Genomic DNA, 21,869 nt, shown 5'->3' on the forward strand with positions numbered 1-21,869 from the left:
TAAAATGGAGAGGCTAACATTTATTTTGGTAACAGCCTTTATATAAATGCATTAAAAAAGTATTTTCTATGAATAACTGTAACCACAATTATAATACTTATCTATTCATTGAACACATATTTAAAAAGTATAATGCATTAAAAAACATGACAAACTACCAATTTCAGATGTAACAAGAAGTTTGCAAAATGTGCAAATATTGTAATGCATTATAATGTACATTATGAATACCTTTATAATTCTTTACACATAAAGCCTTTGTGAAGTGTTACCAAAAAAAATTCTCAGGAAGTAAAAACTTGTTTCAGATTAAAAGCATTAGAGCAAAATCTATATGAATCCTACCTGGATAAATCTCAGTAAGTCCAGGTTACATTTCACCCTAGAATCAAAAGAAAAATGGTAAATTTTAAGATCTTATTTGTTAACATTAGCTAATGCATTAACTAATATGAACTAACAATAAACAAAATATTTTAAATTTAATATAACCTTTAATGCTAATAAAAATGTTCATGTTAGTTCAGTGCATTAATGTTAACAAATACAACTTTTGAACTTAAAAATGTACTAGTAAATGTTAAGACTAAGATTAATAAATGTTAGAAGTATTTTTCATTGTTAGTTAACTATTTTTGTTCATTGTTAGTTAACTAATGTTAGTTAACTATTGTTTAAAAAATTAAACCTTATTGTAAAGTGTTACAGAAAAAAAAACATGCATTTTGACATTATTTCCATGCACATTATCTTCTGTCTAGACATTTTACATTACATTTTTTAAATTATTATTTTCTTTCAGTCTTTTATTTAACAGGGCTGGACAATTAGGACTGCCAGACGTCCCTGTGTCAATGTGAACGACATTCTGGACAGTTGACAGGCCATTGCTGCATTGTCACGAAAGTTTATAATTTGCATGTGTTTGTCAATTTGAATATCCATGCACAAGAAGACGCAAAAGAGAACACATTTCGGTACTTGAATGTGTGTGAGAAGTTTAGTGTGCGCACACATCTGAAGCTCGTGCTCAGAAAGCCGCCTCTCAGACAGCGAGTGAATACTGACTTGAGTTCTTTCACATCTTCTTGCACTGGAATGGAAAAATTCTGTCAAAATTAGGGTGAATTCAGGTTGACTGGGACACTTTTTGCCATTGAGGTAACCCCTCCCGTTTGAACCACACACTCAAAATGGGACTCGAACCCGGGTCTGCCGGCATGGGAGTCGGGGACTCTAACAAGGAGGCTAAAAACCACAGTCTCTACACTCTAAAGAAAAATGGTGCTATATAGCACCAAAAATGGTTCTTTGGCTCGTAATCATAGCGGAACCTTTTTTGGTGCTATATAGCACCTATCTTTAAAGGTGCTATATGGCACCTTGTCGTATGGTGCTATATAGAACCATAAGAGGTGCCATATAGTACCAGCAGTGGTTCTTTGGCTCGTTATGATAGGGGAACCTTTTCTGGTGCTATATAGCACCTATTCTTAAAGTTTTCTAGCACATTTGTCAAATTAGAGGTGCCATATATTGTTTTTTGAGCTAGCAGGGCCCGTTATCATGCCAGGTACTACTGTAGATGAGTCAATATGCTTCTAAATTACACTTTTATGAACGATAATTAATAATTTCTTACCAAATCATGACTTCAAAGATTCAAAATCATGTACTAAATGCTTACTGAAAAACAAAATACATTACACTTTCAAAACCTTTTAATTTATTTCTTTAATAAACTCACATTATACTCCCCTTTTATACACATACAAAATAATGCAACAAGCTTGAAATATGTACATTTTTGAAGACAATAGTCCTGTTTTTACATACTGAGTTATGCTCTGAAGTCCTGCAGTTTCTTTTTTGTCCTTCGGGATTTCAAAAAAAATATAGAAACTGGAACTTAAACCATAAGAAAGGGAGCAAGAGAGAGTATTGACTCCAAAACTCTACTCACAGATTGAGTTGTACACTCATTTTACAGTGACAGGAAGTCCGACTGCATCCTTCAATTTCAAAACAACATACTTCAAAAAGGTCAGTGTCTTTTTCAGTCCTTTAGGGCACTGGATTGGATTCGATTCCAAACGCAAAATATACACATAGGAGGAGGCCCAGTGCCATCAAGATGTCCTCACTCTACTCTGTGATTAACTGGCCATCCAACGTGAACAAAATGTGGTCATACTGCATGAGATGATCCTCCCGCAGGCTTTAGGCACTATCTTAGGTGTTGGGATGACAGGAGGGCTGGTCTGAGCATGGCCCTGGAGAAGAGGGGATAATAGCATTAACCATCTTCACATATTTATTTGAAAGGCAAACCTTATAAGCTAAATTATAACAAAATGTGCAATAAGTGTCGTGCTTTGATTAGATTGTGCTTCACACACTGTAGTCAACTGTTCATGGCTCACCTCAATGTCAAACAGCAACCCCAGGTCCACCTTGAACAGTGCAGGCAAGAGGAGAACAGCTGCTTCCAACTGTAGGCCTTTAAACAAAATAACATCATTAGGTTAACATAACAATGGGGATGCTTTTACCCAATACTTTTTTTTTTTTTGCTTTTTAAACATTCATTACTGTGTGTAAAGCCCAAAGTATACTTCGTATTTTATGCGTATGCTTTTTCTGAACTCAAAACAAATTAAGATCTTTTTGATGAAGTCTGAGAGGTTTCTGTTCCTCCAATGATGAGGGTGAGTAATTAATGACAGAATTTTATTTTTGGGTAAACTAATCCTTTAAAGGTGATTACCCTTGCACAAATCAAAGCAATTCTCAAACAACACAACTGGATATTCATACAACTTCACATTTGTACGAGACATACACTAGAGCTGCAGGATTCTGGATGAAATGAGAATCATGATTTTTTGGTTTCAAATAGAGATCGCAATTCTCCCACGATTCTAAATAGACAACTAAAAATAACATTTATTTTACTAGTTCTAGCAAAATATTAATAGCTGGACTCTAATTGCCGGAAAATGTTTAATTTGAATGAATTATTTTTAAAAAATGGTTTTAAATATATTAATGGCTCATTAATAAATACTTGTTTCACTACTGGATGAATCAGGGTTTAACCTTATCCAATCTATTGAATGAATGATTCAATGACAATGTCACTGGTTGCCACCTAGTGGCTTAACAAGATAATTTATATACAACAGTTATTTGAAGCACCATGTTAGTTTCGATTTTCTCTATTTTGATCGCTATCTGATGTCCAGTGTTTATATCCTAACTGTAAACTTTTGTCTTATTACTTATGTGATAATTTTAATATTTGTGAAAAATCAAATAACCAAATCCTTGAATAACTACAGTGTGGTTCAAAACTGCTGTTTCTGGATCAGTGGCAGCATGAACACCGAATGTTCCGGTAGGATTTTTGTCAAAGGTTTAACAGACGCAGGCGAATCATTGTCATTAATAAAGTAGGATCGCGTGGGTGTTTGAATCGAGATTGCGACCTTTCTACGATAAATTGTGCAGCTCTTACATATACATACAAAGTAAATCAAAGGGGTTTCGGACAAGCCAGGTTGATGATGTATGTCATACCTAGAAGCAGGGCACAAGCTGATGTAACTGAAGTAAGTTGATTCAAAACTTTAACTCCCTCAATGTCAGCAGATGGTTCATGAAGTTCTCCCCCTCCTTCCAAATAATGAACATTGCCATGGTAAGCTGCTCCTCAATCATCTGTCTGGTTATCCTAATAGTAAACATAAAAAAAAACAAATTCGGTCACCTTTTGCTAGCATAACTACAAAATACACAAATTTAGACTTATTTTTCTGAAAATAAACCAAAATAGAATATTCTTACGTTCAACTCAGAAAGTACTCCTTGATGAGGTCTTCAGGACTTTCTCTCAGGTGAATGTTTTCAGCCTGTGATAAAGCAATTGTGATTAATTTTCTTAATTAAAAAAAAGCACAATAATCTGTAATAGGAAATCAAATTTTTGCAGATATGCAATAGCAAAGGACAAGAAAAAGAAAATAATTCATATTAATGACTGGCCAAATTTGCAATTAATATATTTATGGACAATACCAGCAACACTTGTGGCATTGAGGGATCAAATAAATAAATAAAAAAGGAGCTAAAAAAAAAAAAATCAATTCTTTATTTTTCCAATGCGTTTCAGCACACAGGCCTTCGTCAGTGCTAAAATACTACAGATTTGCATCTGAAATGCATCTGAATCAGTCATTGGTTTCATTTAAAATTATGAATTTATAATATATAATTATAAGTCTGAAAATAAGACATGCATCAATTAATAAATTAGCTTTACACCCTAATATATTTAATCATTCTTGATTAAAGGGATATTTCACGAAAAATGAAAGCTAGCTGTTAATTTACTTACCATCAGGCCATCCAAGTTGACTTTTTTTCTTCAGTAGAACAGTAAAGATTTTTAGCTGGAACTGTGATTAATTTAATGTCAATGGCTACTGTCAAAAAAAAAAAAAAATTAATACAAAACAAGAAAAAAAGTCGCATGAGATGGCATAAGAGGGAGTTGATGAATGTTTTGGAATGGATAATTCTTAGTCTAAAGTTTGTTAATGAGGATGACATTCAAGTCAATAGACCACATTAGATGGATTTTATTCAAACATGTCCAACATTGGTAATTCATATTATCTATTAACAATTATAGCCGTTTTTATAGAAATTACTTACCATGTAAAGTTATTGCAAAGTGTCCTTAGTCGTCAAACATTGAGGAGCTTTAGATCCTAAAAGGGGGAGGGGAATCAGTGTTTATAAATGGAAAAAAAAAAATTGTTTGCTGCAGTACAAGTAATTAATTAGTAGTGTAAATACTCAGCCATTTCATTCTACTAAAAAAAACACCTCGCGCTAGTCAAATGAAGTAACGTTAAGCCTTAAATATGTCTTTACTCACACACTTTCTTCGTCATTTTGGTCGAACAAATCAGAGCTAACGTGAAAAAGACAAATAAAAGAACTGACAAACATTACTTTAAAAACCTAAACTCAATAATTGTAATGCGAGGATCCCCTCAGCCTCGACTCGAGCGTCTCTCCCGCTCCCCACGCACTTCCTGCCCGCATCATTTCAAATAGCACGCGCTGCTTACACGGTAAAGGAGACGTTTCTTTTAAAAATTATTTAGAGACATATTTACATGGTCCAAACACTACAACAATACATTTCTATAGAATAAAACGAGTAATGCAACATCTTGTATAGAATAGAAATATTCAATTAGCGCTAACCTTTATAACGTTACTGCAGGCCGCTAAAATTCAAAAATTCGGTTAGTTACGATTTCGTTAGTATTCATGTTCACAAACAACGCTAATTAACTCTAAACCGCTAAAACACATGTTCAACCTTTGCATTTTCGAGTATATTAATTAAAACATTTCCAACCTACCTTATTTCATCCGAGTCCAGGGAAAGAAAATGGCGGCCGAGCAGAAAACTCCAGAAAGTCTCGTGAGTCATGACGTCAGAAAGAAAAACCGTCTGTCACGGGGTCCTTAAAGAGAAATTATCCTTTGGCTGAAAGTGAGATATTTGAGCAGTTGAGTGTAGCCTACTATAATATTGAGAGCAATTCGCAGAAAGAGGAAGTAATCAGACTCAAATAGTTATAGCAATCCAACTTACACCCATATTCACTAACAGTGTAGAGGGGCTTGGGGAGAAAAAGGTTGAGAACCAGGTTATGTTTAGAAAATACACTGTAATTTAATGTTGTTTTTAATCCTTTCCCCAACTAAACTAAGAGAATAAGAGAGTTAGAGAACCTTTAAAGAACTATACAGAGGCTTAACAGGTTCTTTGTATGGCAGTGGTGCTATATAGCACCTTAACCACAGCAAGGAACCGCTGAAGAACCACTGAAGAACCGCTGAAGAACCATACAGGTGCTTTACTGGTTCTTTATAAGGTAGCGGTGCTATATAGCACCTTAACCACCCCAAAGAACCGCTGAAGAACCATTTTTTTTTAGAGTGTAGCATCAGTCTTAAGTGAAAGGGTGCGTCTCAATCAGCTCCCTATAGTTCAGTAGTCAGGGCGCTGATCAGGGAATCGGCCATTTTAAGGGCCGTCTCAATAGCAAAATCCTTTATGACTGCTAGAAAGTATAGAATGAATGTGTGTAGTATGAATGTAATCCGAATTTACTACATTCGCCATGTCAATATCACCAGCATCACCTCCATTCACAAATCCTCTCCCATTACCTCATGGGATAGTAAAGTGTCCATCATATGCACACTTCAGAATCTCACTGGAAGTAGGTCATCCAGGTACTTTTTGTCTACTCTTTTGTGAGCATTGTGAATTCAGACATACTTCTTTTGATACTACTGTTTTACTTTCAACATACTGTTTTTCACCTTTATATATATATATATATATATATATATATATATATATATATATATATATATATATATATATATATATATATATACACAGTACAGTCCAAAAGTTTGGAACCACTAAGATTTGTAATGTTTTTAAAAGAAGTTTTGTCTGCTCACCAAGGCTACATTTATTTAATTAAAAATACATTAAAAACTGTAATATTGTGAAATATTATTACAATTTAAAATAACTGTTTTCTATTTGAATATATTTCACAAAGTAATTTATTCCTATGATGGCAAAGCTGAATTTTCAGCATCATCACTCCAGTCTTCAGTGTCACATGATCCTTCAGAAATCATTCTAATATGCTGATCTGCTGCTCAAGAAACATTTAATGTGTACAATTGTACAAAATATTTAGGATTATTTGATGAATAGAAAGTTCTAAACACTAGATAAACACTAGAAAGTGTTTATCTGAAATTAATCTTTTGTAACATTATAAATGTCTTTACTGCCACTTTTGATTGATTTAATGCATCCATGCTGAATAAAAGTATTAATTTTTTTAATTTATTTTCAAAAAAATTAAAATAAAAATTCTTACTGACCCCAAACTTTTGAACAGTAGTGTATAATGCTACAGAAGCTTTGTATTTCAGATAAATGCTGTTCTTTTGAACTTTCTATTCATCAAGGAATCCTGAAAAAAAAAGTACACAACTGTTTTCAACATTGAAAATAATCATAAATGTTTATTGAGCAGCAAATCAGCATATTAGAATGATTTCTGAAGGATCATGTGACACTGAAGACTGGAGTAACGATGCTGAAAATTCAGCTTTGCATCACAGGAATAAATTACTTTGTCAAATATGTTTAAATAGTACACAGTTATTTTAAATTGTAATAATATTTCACAATATTACTGTTTTTTACTCTATTTTTAATTAAATAAATGTAGCCTTGGTGAGCAGACGAAACTTCTTTTAAAAACATTAAAAATCTGAAGTGTGAAACATAAAGCATGGAAGTGTAACTTCCTACACATAATGACACAGAATAGATGTTTTTTAAAATACAAACCATTATTTAATTACATTTCAGCATAAACATACATCGCTAGAAAGTTAATGAACATAATCTATCTAACATTTATAATTTATTTACGGCTGAAATGTTGCATGTATATGTAACAAGCAAAGTATTTTTCATAATGTACTTTAGGTAACGTTAAAAACAATTTCAAAAAGATATCAGTTCTGCTGTTGTTCATAAATACCAGTAGTGGTGTTGTACTGTGAAGACGTTGTCATGTCAAAGGAAATGGGGTCATTAGTGTCCAATATGTAGGTCCTTTACCAGTGGCTGAATTCTTGTACACGATATACTGATTCACGGCCTAGGGAAACTAGGGAGCTGATTGAGATGCACCCAATGTAAACAGTTGAGATAATAAAATACATGTGTAGCTATATTTGATCCGTTCATTTGGTCTTAAAGGGTTAGTTCACCCAAAAATGAAAATATCCCATAATTTTCTCACCTTTAAGCCATCCAAGGTATATATGACTATCTTCTTTCAGACTAACAATCGGAGATATATTTAAAAAAAAAATATCCTGGCTTTTCCAAGTTTTATAATGGTATTGAAAGGGGGGCTATTCTGAAGCCCTCCAAAATTGCATCCATCCAAATATAATCCAGCTCCAAAGGGTTAATAAAGGCCTTCTGAAGCGAAGCGATTGGTTTTTGTAAGAAAAATATCCATATTTAAAACTTTATTAACTATAATAATGGTCATATGCATAGATTTACGAACGCAGAATAGCAGAGCAAATAAAGCACCGTTCATGAATTAGAAGTCTAAAATGAGAAATTTTAAAGAGAAATGTGGGAGGATTTCGATATAAAAGAAGAGGAGCTTGAGTTTGTTGCTCAGCCCTATTTGTTTAAACCGCAAAAGCCATCTAAGCTTACGATACTCCTACATCCAGCGTCAGGGATTACTCATCGCTTCAGGGATTACTCATTTGACCAGAGTTGACTTGCACAGTATGAGTACAGTCGTCTGGTGGAAGCTAGTTATTTTAGTTTATATAGTTTCAGTTATAGTTTAGTCTGTGTTTTAATGTTAATCAAACAACAAAGGACAAATAAAAAAAATCTTGACTGAATAGCTTTTGATTATGATTTCACTTTTTTAGCTGTAGTTAGTGTGTAATGTTGTTGTTTGAGCATAAACAACATCTGCAAAGTACGACGCTCAAAGTTCAATGCAAAGAGAGATATTTTCTTTTACAGAATTCGCTTTTTAAGGACTACAACAAATGGCTGGTAGGGACTACAACAAGCTTCTTCCTGGGTGTGTGACATCACTAAGCCCAAAATTGAGACCATGTTGGGCTGCTTTAGAGAAGAGGAAGAGTTGTTGTAGTGGAGTGTTGTTGACATGCCGTCATTTTACGCCGGACTGCTTCACAAACGAGGGTCAATTCAACACTGGATTTACACAAAAGATGAACATGACGGCACATGCTAGTGGATGAGTTGAATCAACTCCACAGCAACTACATAAATTTATCCACTAACCATTCAGAAACGTCCAGCTTCATTCTAAAAGTTGTAACTTCTTCCTGAGTCTCTCCATCAGTGTCGACTCCGGTTTGAACAATGTAAGGCTGAACTTTGTTACTGTCAATCCTTATTTTGGCTGCGTGAGATTCTCCAGCTTTGTTGTTGTTGAGCTGTTAAAGCTCCGCCCTCTTCTGAAAAGGGGGCCAGGAGCAGCAGCTCATTTGCATTTAAAGGGACACACACAAAAACATGATTTTGCTCACACCCAAATAGGGGCAAATTTGACAAGCTATAATAAATGATCTGTGGGGGATTTTGAGCTGAAACTTCACAGACACCTTCTGGGGACCCCAGAGACTTATATTACATCTTGAAAAAGGGGCATAATAAGGATTAATCTATAGTTAATTTAAACAATGGAGAATATGCACTGTTATTTTACATTGGATTACTTTATTCAATTTCTCTAGGCTACCTGAAAACTACTGTTAGACCTACCTGAAAAGCACTGTATTTTGCTTGTCTTTAATGGTTCAAAAACAATGAAAATAATTAAATATAATTGTTTAAAATACTATTTTAATTTATTTATTTATTACTTTTTTTGTGGTAAGGCCAGTGAAAATTATAGCAAGGCGAGTAATAATTTCAACCAATGGAACAGTAGAAAAAATCATTAGTGTTGTGTTGAGCCCTAAATATTATTTATTTGTCAAAATGCAAAAAAATAAAAATAAAAAAGTGAATGGCCCAAAAGCATGCTTGATTTTTTTTTTTTTTTTAAGAAAAAAAAAACAATTGTTTTTTTGGATTGTGAAGGGACGTTATGACACGTTTTGAAAGTTTCACCCACATTAATATTTAATTTACATCATATCAAATGAGTTTTTGGTCTGACAAAGGTTCTACGCCTCTGTAACAGAAACTAGTGATTTAGTGCACTACTCTGCACTGCACTTTGCCCATGAGCTGTGAGCAAACACAAGTTTATGCATGTGGCCCCCACACATATGGTGTGATAGTCTGTGAAAGCATTTTTTTGTCCATGTCCTACTTTTTGCGACAGCATTTGTCTTCGAATTTAGATGTGATTTCTGTGTGCACTCCAGGGAGAAAAGTGAGTGGTTGCTGTGGCAACAGATGACATGCATCCAAATAAACAAAAGCAATATGAGATGACTGACCCTCGATAGTAGCAGATTTCCTTCTCAGGACCTCATCCAGTGATGTTTTGGAAGATTACAGAATGCTAAAGAAATGCAAACACTGATGGATGGGCAAATAAATAAATAAATAAAAAGGATGAGAATCATACCTGGTTGCCATGGAGACATACCCTCTCCTCACTTCAATAACTGCTGAGCAGAGAGGATTCCAGGGTCTGCAGCGAAAGACTAGGGAAAAAAGAGGAAGAAATCCTTTTCCTGGAACAGAAATAAGGAGAAATAAACAGTCACTGCATATGATGTGTGTATTAAAATCCTTTGAAGTTACATGTTAGATAAATTCCTTATTCCTTCCATTTATGTGACTCGGGAGACTGAATATTAAACAGCCTACATTGTAATTCACATTAATTTCCATCAAAATAACAAGGGTAAATATTATTAAATCAGTAATCAGTAATACAGTATTATATTTGCAATAATATTCTTTCAATAATGATCAAGTTAGGTCACATTTCAGGGTAAAGTGTCAGCTTTGTGGGTCTTAAATCTTTCTAAAAACATTCTTTTCTAAGCTCTCAAACCACATATTCATTTATGTAAGCTTGGTTTCAGGTAAACAAACAACTTAAGGCAACAACAAACTAGGACCATTTCTGAGCAATGATGTCAACCAAACAAACAAAACAAAGCAAACAATGAGGGCAAATGGTCTGGAGGTATTAGGTTTGACTGCAGTACTTTTGGGGGTGTTTTCCTGCAATTCAATCTATCATTGAGAATAATGGGAGTTGTGAAAAAGATGCGAGGTAAAATATCCAAACATTCACATTATTTTCCAATAATAATTAACATAATTATAATGTAAATTTAAAGGCCCACTGAAGAGTGTTGGAACATGCAGCATTATTCAACGTGTTTTCAACTGAAACAGGAAGACACGCCTCTTTTTTTAAATAGCCAATAGCGTTTTGTTTATGTTACAGCTCGCCAGAGCCATTAGACTCTATAAAACCTCTGTTTCCTTCTAATCTCTAACCATTTCTCCTCATAATGTCCTCTATATCTCTTATATACAGCATTCTGTGCAGAATTCCCTATAATAATACCTTTTGTGGTCTGTACTGACGTTCATTTGCGTCAAAGGAAAGCGTATTTACACTGTCTGAATCGTTTCCTATTCTCTATATAGTGCACTATATGCCATTCACCATGTAGAAACTAGTGAGCAAATGACCGCGTCTGTTAGGGATGGGCAGATCGATATGAAATATTGATATATATCGATACTGACGTTGAGTATTGAAAGTATCGATACTCAAATTAAAATATCGACAATAAGGTGTTTTTTTTTTACCAGTTATTTTGTTTATTTACCAATAAATTTAATGCATACAATATGCATTGAATTGGACAAATAACCTATGTTAGCGAATAATTTGTAGAAGTATTTTCCGGCTCATCTGAACACGCAAATGTTGCAAGTCAGAACCAACCAATCAATCACAGAGAGTGTTTGTTCACTGCCGACACTACATTCAAACAGGGCTGCGTTTAGTATTGTAAGAAACTATTGATGCATTTGGGAAACGCAGCCCAGAACAATGCTTAACAGAAGACAGAAAAATATAATATTATTATTAGTTATTTCACAATAAACAAAATGAAATAGTAGCCTACATAATTTGTGCAATTATATTTATTTAAATTGAACATTAAAAGTTGGTATTGATGTTCTGTTAGAATACAAATGTTTCATTTAATGGGTGCAACAGCCCGTCACTGGCAGTCCTTTATGAAAATGAACCATTACTACAGTGACCATAGGCATATAGTAGGCTTATTTGTAGATTTTCCATGGTTTACCAAGTAAACATTTTAACCATATGTAAACATAAACTGCAATTAAGACATATTGAATGTTAAAATGCCTTTTAAATATAATGTTAAGTGGGTATTATAACCCATTTTACTCTTAGTAATTCAATAATTGAATAAATGTTAAAATCTATAAGAGGTATCGTATCGGTATTGGCCTTGAAAGTATCGGTATTGTATCGAAAACAAAATAAGTGGTACCGCCCATCCTTAGCATCTGTAAGAGTGTAGACGGAGGCGGGATTTCAGATTCTAGAGAGTATTTGATTGGACTGAAGATTTGACGATGTGATGTCATGAAATTCCGTGATCCATTTTAGCGGAAGTGAGAATGCTTATATCTCCTAAATGCGAATTTTGACGTTATTTTGGAACACACCAGGGTAGCGTTCCCCAAAAGCATCATAAGCCTAAGTTGATCGTTTTGGGAAACACAGCCCAGGTTATTCATAACTTTAAGGCTAACATATTCATACTATAAGCTAAAAAACTTGATTTCAGGGGGACTTTAAATGATTACATGACATCAGGGTTGAATAATACTAACATTAAAGCAACATATTCCTGTTATTATTATATTTTCAATAATATAGGGTGATTGGGACACTTGAGATGACTTGGAAAAAAATGTCCAAACCAACCTGAATTCAGCCTAATTTAAAAAGTGATTCATTTTTACATCACATTTTAGCTCAATATCCAACAAAATCAATATGTTTTCGAGGTCTAAAACCTTTTGCTGTGTGCTCTCGCTTATATAAACTTAATTTCAACAGAAAAAGACGACACAAAGTTGTTGTACACTTAAACTGGGACATCTTGCATATCGTGAGGGCCTCTTTTTGTTTCTGAGCCGAGCCATGCTGTTCAACCTATCCGCAAACGAGGGGGAGGGTAAATGCTTTGGAGACCCTACGTTTGATAGACAGCCACAAAACCCAATCCCAAATCAAACATTCGTTCAAACTGACCAATAGCGTCGCGCTCTGGGCAAATCCAGCAGAGTAGGCGGGGTTTGAACAACAATGCCCGCCCACCATCCAATCGTTAGGTTGCGCGAGGGCTGCAGTTTCAGTTTGTTTTATTCACCATTTTGAGTAGCTGAAGGTAAAATTTAAACTAAATACCTTCGTAGAGCAGGAATATCTCCCGCATTGTTTAATTTTTACCACAGGGAAAGGGCGTTGGTTTTTCGACGTCACCTTTAGACCCTTGTGTTTTAAAATAGCACGTTTCGTTTGCATTTTCCCTGCTTTTCTTTTGCTCTTTCACAATTTTAACCTCTACAGTATTCCTGCAAAATGGCAAGACCAGTGAGGTACGTGGGTTTCCATTCGTCCTGCTGATGGCTGCTGCATGCACACTGAGTTTCTAGGCTTCACGCATGTGCCAGGCATCCTTATGTTCTTGTTTAGAGCTCGATTTTGTAACATTTTGGCTCATTCGTGCATGCATTTTTCTCGTTGTTTCTTTCCTTCCCAGTGGCGGAGGACTGTGTCTTGTATATTTATGCGTAACGTATATTTCTAACGTGCATCAATCAGGATTGTGAAATCTGATAGTCCTTTTGCATCACCTACCTATATTTCTGATTATATTTGTTGTGTGAGAAGCTCTAAAAGGCTTCATGTTTCCTTGTAAGCCAGTGAGAATATGGCTTCCCATTCATCCTCGCCAAAGCTTCAGGAGGGGTAATAAAATCCCACTGGAGGTGCTCATTCAAGTGATTTTGCAACCTGTAACGCGCACACATTTGCGCAAATTTCACAACGATGCTGAAACAATAGATTGTGGAAGGCCGTTCGTGTTTTAGGGAGGGAAGCGCGTTTTGAGGTATTTTTTTGATAGCGGTAAATTAACACGACGCGGGTGACGTCAGAGGGGGGCGGGGTGGCTGAGAGCGACCACACCTCCCCTTTGGAGTTATGTGGAAAACGTGCACAAAATTTGATCTTCATTCTCCACATTTTGAGTTCAAATTACATTAACAGGTTAGTATATATGACTATGCGTTATTTGTGTCTACAAAGATGGCCGAAACAAAGAGTAAAAACGTCGCGCGCCTTTCTCACGTATTGACTGTATGGAAAAAAACGTAGCGCGCTGCCCTTACGAACATTCTCCATGGTAACCATATGCAAATATAGCGAATGCAGATATTATTACAATAAAACGTGTATTAATTGATATTAGCCACCTCTGTTATTAAAAAAAATAAATTAATAAAAAAAAAAAAATCTGAAAAGCTTATATACTATAGTAACTATTAACTATTGTTACCATGGTAAATGAGTCGTTACGCCAAAATACTTGCGATTCAATTGATTATATATATATATATATATATATATATATATATATATATATATATATATATATATATATATATATATATAATAAAATTATATATTTATTTATTTTTGGGGGCTTTTACTGAATTAACGACAGTTTGTGTTTGTTTTTATTTGTTTTGTTTTTTTTGTCAGATGATGCTAATGAAGGGTTTGTCGATTTCCTGGTGGTTTCAAGTCAAATCAAATGTTGAATGAATTAATGTATAGGACGAACATTTAGAAAAAATATTATTTATTATATTATTATACACTTCATTATGTATATTATCATGTTGTTTCTGGAATGATTAAGCATTGTAATTTATAATCCAAAAAAGCCTAATTACTTAAAAGTAACTTGTGGCTTTTCAAGCATCTCAACACCATGTTGGGCCTGAGTGGTTAAATGGGACAAGATTGCAGTATTAATGAAACCCTCATTGAAATGCTAATTGTGGAACTGTTTAACGATCATTAATTCAAGTAAACATAATGAAGCGATGCATGTTAAATGAACTTTAGTTTCCTGAAGAAATGCTGACCACCTTCCGATGGTCTGTAATCCCTTAAAACATGAATGAATGTCACATGCACCGCTGCTTCACAAACTCTTGTTACAGTATTTTGTCTTTCTTACAGGAACAGAAAGGTGGTGAATTACTCCCAGTTTAATGAATCCGACGATGCAGGTAATAAACCATCTCTAAAACGCATAATTTTAGCTTTCGGAAAAGTATTGATGTGCGAAAAAGATACTCTTTGCAAGATTACTCTATTTGAATGCAGGTGTTCCTCAGGTCGATTTGTGTCCTTTCAGAGATTGTTTTAGAAAATCAGTTTGTGCAGTCATGTACTTAATGTTTCAATCCATCTCATTTTTGTCTGCAGATGAGGATTATGGGAGAGGCAAGGAAACGACTAAGAAGATACGTGCTCCACCCCGTGAAATCAAGCACAAGAAGTCTAAGAATTCACAGGAAGAGAGGCAAGAATCTTTCTTTTTTCAACCTTTCTGTATTTTAAGAAAATATATTATTAGAATAAAATTATTTTACATGAATTAAATGGTGAATTTCATGACAGAATTCGTGTGTTGGGATCCCCAGGGATCATGAACCTTTTAGAGATCCATTTTCTCCTTATGACCCACATATGCGGTGGTTAATTATAACTAGGAAATAAATGCCACATACAAGGACATTCTCCTTCAAAGTTCAAACTACTAAAAAACCTTTTCTGTTGTTTTACAGCGAGGATTCAGATGACAAACTGTCCAAATCCAAAAATGACTCCGCAGGTAAATCGTGTTGTTTCTTTTACTGATTTGATTAAAAATAAACTTCAATAAAAGATGTTTAACTTCTAATCTTGTGTTTTTCAGATGACTTCGGTAGTGATGAAGACAATGACTTTGGAGAAGAAGGGGAAGAGGAAGATGGAGGAAGTGACTATGATGATAAAAAGGCCAAAAAGGGAAAGAAAGGAAAGGTGGAGAAGCCAGGCAAAAAGTCACTGAAGAGAAAACGAGGTGGAGGTGAGATGCGAATCGATGAAAAATGCCACTTTTCCTTGAATTCTCATGCATAAAACATGAAGCAGCAGATGTTAAACTATCAGCATGGAGTCTAGTCTTATACTGGCCATTTAGACAGAGAAAAAACAATGTTCAAGTTCTGAAATCGGGCTGCAAATAAAGCATAAATTTGGATCTGCATGTTGTTGACACTTGTGATTCCTCTGCAGATGACAGTGATGATGATAAAGAGGTGAGCAGGAAACCAAGGCAGGTGAGGCAGGCTGCGTCAAAGGCCGTGTCCAAACAGAGAGAAATCCTTCTGGGAGACGGCGGCAGTGAGGATGAGGAGAAGGAAGAGGAAGAACAGGCATACCTGGACCGTAAGTGTGCTGCTTTTTAACTGCAGTATTCAATATGTTTGTCACTTTGACTCAGCATCATTATTTTTAAAGGGATAGTTCACCCAAAAATTTAAATTATCCCATGATTTACTCACCCTCAAGCCATCCTAGGTGTCTATCTTCTTTCAGACGAACACAATCGGAGTTATATTAAAAATATCCTGGCTTCCAAGCTTTGTAATGTATTGAAGGGAGTGTTCGATTTTAAGGCCCAAAAAAGTGCATCCATCCATCATTAATGGATTAGTTCACTTTCAAATAAAATGTTCCTGATAATTTACTCACCCCCATGTCATCCAAGATGTTAATGTCAGGATTCAACATTCCAGGATTATTCTCCTTAGAAGTCCATTGACTTCAATGGAGCCCAAACGGTTGAAGTTTGGAGTTAGTTTCAGTGCAGCTTCAAAGGGCTTTAAACGATACCAGACGAGGAATAAGGGTCTTATCTAGAGAAATGATCTGTCATTTTAAAAAAAAATGTAAATGTATACGCTTTATATAAACAAATGATCGCCTTCCAAGTGCTTCCACCAAAACCTTTTATATTTTTAAAAAAAGTTTACGCTGTATGTCCTACGCCTTCCCTATTCTACTTACTTAACAAACGCAATGCCAGTTACATTTTTTTCGTAAGTAGAATAGGAAAGGCGTAGGACAGAGTAAGTTTTTGGAAGAATACGAAAGAGCGGTTTTGGCGGAAGCACTTGGAAGGCGATCATTTGTTTATATAAAGCATATACATTTAAAATTTTTTTGAAAATGGCCAATTGTTTCGCTAGATAAGACCCTTATTCCTCGTCTGGTATCGTTTAAAGCCCTTTGAAGCTGCACTGAAACTGTAATTTTGACCTTCAACCGTTTGGAGGCCATTGAAGTCCTCTATAAGGTGAATAATCCTGGAATGTTTTCAACAAAAACCTTAATTTCTATTCGACTGAAGAAGGAAAGACAAGAACATCTTGGATGACATGGGGGTAAGTAAATTATCAGGAAAATTTTATTTGAAAGTGGATTAATCCTTTAAAGTAATCCATACGGCTCCAGGGGGTTAATAAAGGCCTTCTGAAGTGATGGGTTTTTGTGAGAAAAATATCCATACTTAAAACTTTTTAAACTAATAACTAGCTTCCAGCAATGGCCGTACGCAAGTCTAGTTCTCGCGAGTGACCTCTGACCCGACGTATTGACGAACTCCAAAACGCAGAGGATAGAGCAAAACAAAACGCCTGTCATCAATTAGAAGTCGAAAATGAGAATTTTTAAAGAGAAATGTTGGAGGATTTCAATATAAGAGAAGAGGAGCTTGAGTTTGTTGCCCAGCCATATTTGTTTGAACCGTGAGAAGCGTCTACTCTCACCTAAGCTACCTATGCTACGCCTACATCATACGATGGGTCAGAGGTCATTCTTCCAGTTATTATGGTTTATAAAGTTTTAAATATGGATATTTTTCTATTATTTTTTTTTATCGCTTTGCTTCAGAAGGCCTTTATTAAACCCCTGGAGCCGCATGGATAACATTTATGATGAATGGGTGCACTTTTTTGGGCTTCAAAATCTCGAGCCCCATTCACTACTATTATAAAACTTGTAAGAGCCAGAATATTATTTAATATATAATTCGGATTGTGTTCGTCTGAAAGAAGATAGTCATATACACCTAGGATGGCTTGAGGGTGAGTAAATGATGGGATCATTTTCATTTTTGGGTGAACTATCCCTTTAATATTGTTCATACTTGGACTTACGATTTTGGTCTGGCAAATGATAAAGCCATGCTGTTTAATTTACACTGTAAAGATGGCACAGAAGTGCTTCTGAAGTGGCAATTAGATGTCTTTACACAGACTGTTTAATGCTTCTCAGAGGTGGCATAAATGCATTTACAAAGCAATTTTAATAGTGCACTTTTTACACAGAATTGTAAGCAGGCACAGAGTAGTTAAAGGGTGAAATGAAATTTGCCATTAATTACTCACACTCATGTCGTCCCAAACCCTTAAGACCTTTGTTCATCATCGGAACACAAATGAGAATATTTTTGATGAAATCTGAGGGTTTCTGAAGCACACATAGGCAGCAACGTAATTTTTGGGTGAACTAACCCTTTAAATCAGCAGTGTAAAGATGCCTTTGAAATTAAATGAACAACAAGTTTCATAGAAGCTTTATCTTGATATGAGCCAGGAATTAGACACCCATATCACCCTGGCAATTTTTTAGTAACATGGTCAAACTACTCAGAATCCCTTTGCAACACCGTCGCATTTTGCACAGCTAAGCAGCACTCGCATTTCATAAAAATGTGCTTTCCAATTTTTCTGTTGCAGAAGAGTCTGGCAGTGATGAAGACTTCATGGTTGATGATGATGATGATAGTGACTATGGGCACTCCAAAAAGAAAGGCAAAAAAGTGGTGCCGAAAGGAGGAAGAAGAGTTGAGAAGAAGGACAAGAAATCCCCTAAACCCCGGCTAAAGGCCACAGGTAACCCCTGCCGCTTCCAAGATATTTGTCATACCGGTTTGAAATTATGTAAATTTATTGAAGAGTTAAAAGACAATTATGATCTTTAGGTCAACTATTCCTTCAATTTACTATTTAAAATGTTGCCCAAGACTCTTGAATTTAAAAGCCCAAATGCTGACAAAGGCCTAGTTTCATGTAACTTTTCAGTCCTGAAAACTGCCATTCAAAAGTTTGGGATTGGTAAAATAAAATAAAAATAAAAAAAAAAAGTTTTTGAAAAGTCGTCAATGCTGCATTAATTTGATCAAAAGTACAGTAAAAACTAATATTTTCAGGATTATTTGATGAATATAATTTGTAACATTATACATGTCTTTACTGTCACTTTTGATCAATTTAGTATGTTCTTGCTGGAACAAAAAACTCTTACTGACTCCAAAATTAAAGGTGCCATAGAACGTCTTTTTAAAAGATGTAATATAAGTCTAAGGTGTCCCCTGAATGTGTCTGAAGTTTCAGCTCAAAATACCTCATAGATTTATTTTTTTTTTTATAAATTTAACTGCCTGTTTTGGAGCATCATTAAATATGAGCCGATTTAGGCTGCGGCCCCTTTAATTGCTCGCGCTCCCCGCCCACGGAGCTCGCGCTTGCCTTTAACAGCATAAACAAAGTTTACACATCTAATATAACCCTCAAAATGGATCTTTACAAAGTGTTCGTCATGCAACATGTCATTTGATTCTGAATGAGTTTGATAGTGCTCCGTGGCTAAAGCTAACATTACACACTGTTGGAGAGATTTATAAAGAATGAAGTTGTGTTTATGAATTATACAGACTGCAAGTGTTTAAAAACTGAAAATAACGAGTCTTGTCTCCTTGAATACAGTAATAAACGATGGTAACTTTAACCACATTTAACAGTACATTAGCAACATGCTAACAAAACATTTAGAAAGACAATTTACAAATATGACAAAAAATATCATGTTATCATGGATCATGTCAGTTATTATTGCTCCATCTGCCATTTTTTACTATTGTCCTTGCTTGCTTACCTAGTCTGATTCTGCTGTGCACATCGAGACGTTCTGCCCATGTGTAATGACTTGAACATGAGCTGGCATATGCAAATATTGGGGTCATACATATTAATGATCCCGCCTGTTACGTAACAGTCAGTGTTATGTTGAGATTCACCTGTTTTTCTGAGGTCTTTTAAACAAATGAGATTTATATAAGGAGGAAGCAATGGAGTTTGAGACTCACTGTATGTCATTTCCATGTACTGAACTCTTGTTATTTAACTATGCCAAGATAAATTCAATTTTTAATTCTAGGGCACCTTTAATGTAAACATGTCTGTTTGTCCCTCAGTGAACCCCAGCCCCGTGAAGGGGAAAGGGAAAGGTCGCCCAAGTGCAGCTAAAGCACTGGAGAAATCCTCGCCCAAGGATGACGAGGAACCCGAGAGCCCCCTTGAAGATGAGGAGGAAGATGAGGTGGAGAAGAAAGAGTCTCCTCCCACCAAAAAGACAAAGGATGATGCCCCTGAAGACGAGGAAGACGATGAGGAAGAGGACGGCTCAGAAGAGGAGGCTCCATCCGGGGAAGACTAGCCATGTTATTAACGGCGTCCCTTTCTTCTTCTCTTTCCCTTTACACTTTTTCCTCTTCTGCATTTTTTGGGGGGGTGGGGGGAGGGGTTTGTTTGCTTTTCAGATTTTTTTTCACTGTCTGTTGTGGCCTGGCTCAACGGTTTGAACTCTCTTTATTTCCCTTATTTTGCCTATGAATTCCATATCGCAAAGGACATTTTCCCAGAACTTGTTAGCGTATATATCTATATATATTATTGAGTAAAATGTGTCTGAGTCTGTTTATTTATGGGTATATAATCTTGAGGGAAGCCCATCGTTCCAACCAGTAGCATCGCTGCTCGCCCAGGGTAATCACATGACCGTATTCTCCCGAAGAAAAAAAAAAAATGCTTTAGCGCTCGTTCATTTCAGTAACATGTATAAAGCTTATCGTCTACTCTGCATTATTGCGACCAATGTTCCTCATTCATGAAATAAAATTCAGTGTAAAATGTTCGTAAAACTATTCTTGCGTAAATGATCGCAACAAAGAGCCTCTTTCACACCGCGCAAACAAAACAAGTATTAGTGTAAATCTGTAATGGTATATTGGATTGTAAATGCAATTCCCTACAAATTGTCGCAGTCGAATCAACGCAATTTGCGCAAGATTGGTTTTACGACGTTTAACAAATGTCGCATTCAATTTGTTCTTAAACGTATTTGCGAAAGTACATCATTTAACGTATGAATAGTTTTGCGAAGTTCTGAAACTGTGTTTCATTGAGGTCCAATGCATTTGTTGTGTAGTGATTCCTCTCTAGAAAGCCATTCGTTAGGAAGTTTCGCAATCCGTAATAGTTAACGCCGTTTGTTTTGATACTAGCGGTCAGGGCTCTGCTTATCTGAGGATTCGTTTTGTATTTATTCAACATGCATTCGCCGCTCATTACGCAAGAATCATCAGCGAAAGATGGAGAAACTGACATCTAACGCTCTTGTTTTGAAAATTACATTTGTCGTGGTACACACTTTATCCAGGGTTTGCTATTCAATTTTCAGTTTTACCTTTTAAATAAACAGTCTCGATTTGTGTAGTTTGAACCATAATGCAGTTACTGTTTTAATAGAATATTCTGGATTAAAAATGTCAAGTTCTGTTTATAAAATCTGCGACGTTACCACAGAAAAGAATTTCAATTTGTACCTCAGTTTGTTGTGTACTTACAATGGCATGTGTGCAATGTTTGCCCCATTGTAAGTTCATTTCTGGGTGTTTTTTTTTTTTTTTTTTTGGGTTGGTTTGTTTTTTTGAAAACTGAGGTATGAGTTGCCATCCATCAAGCTAAACTCATTTTGAACCTGAAATAATTCAAGAATCAAGTTAATTTCACTCTGATCTCTGTAATGTGCATTTGTTTGTTTTATTTTTTCCTCATCCACGAGATCATCTCATATAAAGGCTGCAGTATGAATGCTTTCATCTCTTTTCTCAAAAAAAGCTAACAGTGAGTGTGCTGAGATCGGGCCTTAAAACGGTTAATTGCGTGGGAAATGTGA

The 21,869-nt window shown here is 35.4% G+C and overlaps 1 protein-coding gene and 1 long non-coding RNA gene across 3 annotated transcripts; one reads left to right on the forward strand and one right to left on the reverse strand.

Moving 5' to 3' along the window:
• Positions 1-1,504: 1,504 nt before the first annotated feature.
• On the reverse strand, positions 1,505-5,459 carry LOC137020975 (uncharacterized). Of its 2 annotated transcripts, XR_010895266.1 has the most exons (7): positions 5,439-5,459; positions 4,717-4,772; positions 4,397-4,484; positions 3,847-3,911; positions 3,580-3,733; positions 2,424-2,500; positions 1,505-2,273 (listed from the first exon to the last, which is right to left on the reverse strand). It is a non-coding gene; the product is annotated as an uncharacterized lncRNA (long non-coding RNA). The 2 variants fall into 2 exon arrangements; XR_010895265.1 differs by lacking the exon at positions 5,439-5,459 and having other exon boundaries at positions 4,717-5,427.
• Positions 5,460-13,058: 7,599 nt separating this feature from the next.
• Positions 13,059-21,646, forward strand: nucks1a (nuclear casein kinase and cyclin-dependent kinase substrate 1a). Its single transcript, XM_067387131.1, has 8 exons — positions 13,059-13,324; positions 14,979-15,028; positions 15,228-15,324; positions 15,590-15,636; positions 15,721-15,873; positions 16,083-16,235; positions 18,590-18,745; positions 20,107-21,646. Exons 1-8 carry the CDS (start codon positions 13,308-13,310, stop codon positions 20,346-20,348), a joined length of 915 nt encoding a protein of 304 aa, XP_067243232.1. The 5' UTR covers positions 13,059-13,307; the 3' UTR covers positions 20,349-21,646.
• Positions 21,647-21,869: the final 223 nt, after the last annotated feature.

Source organism: Chanodichthys erythropterus, chromosome 6 (genome assembly GCF_024489055.1).
Source record: "Chanodichthys erythropterus isolate Z2021 chromosome 6, ASM2448905v1, whole genome shotgun sequence".
NCBI classification, from domain to species: domain Eukaryota; kingdom Metazoa; phylum Chordata; class Actinopteri; order Cypriniformes; family Xenocyprididae; genus Chanodichthys; species Chanodichthys erythropterus.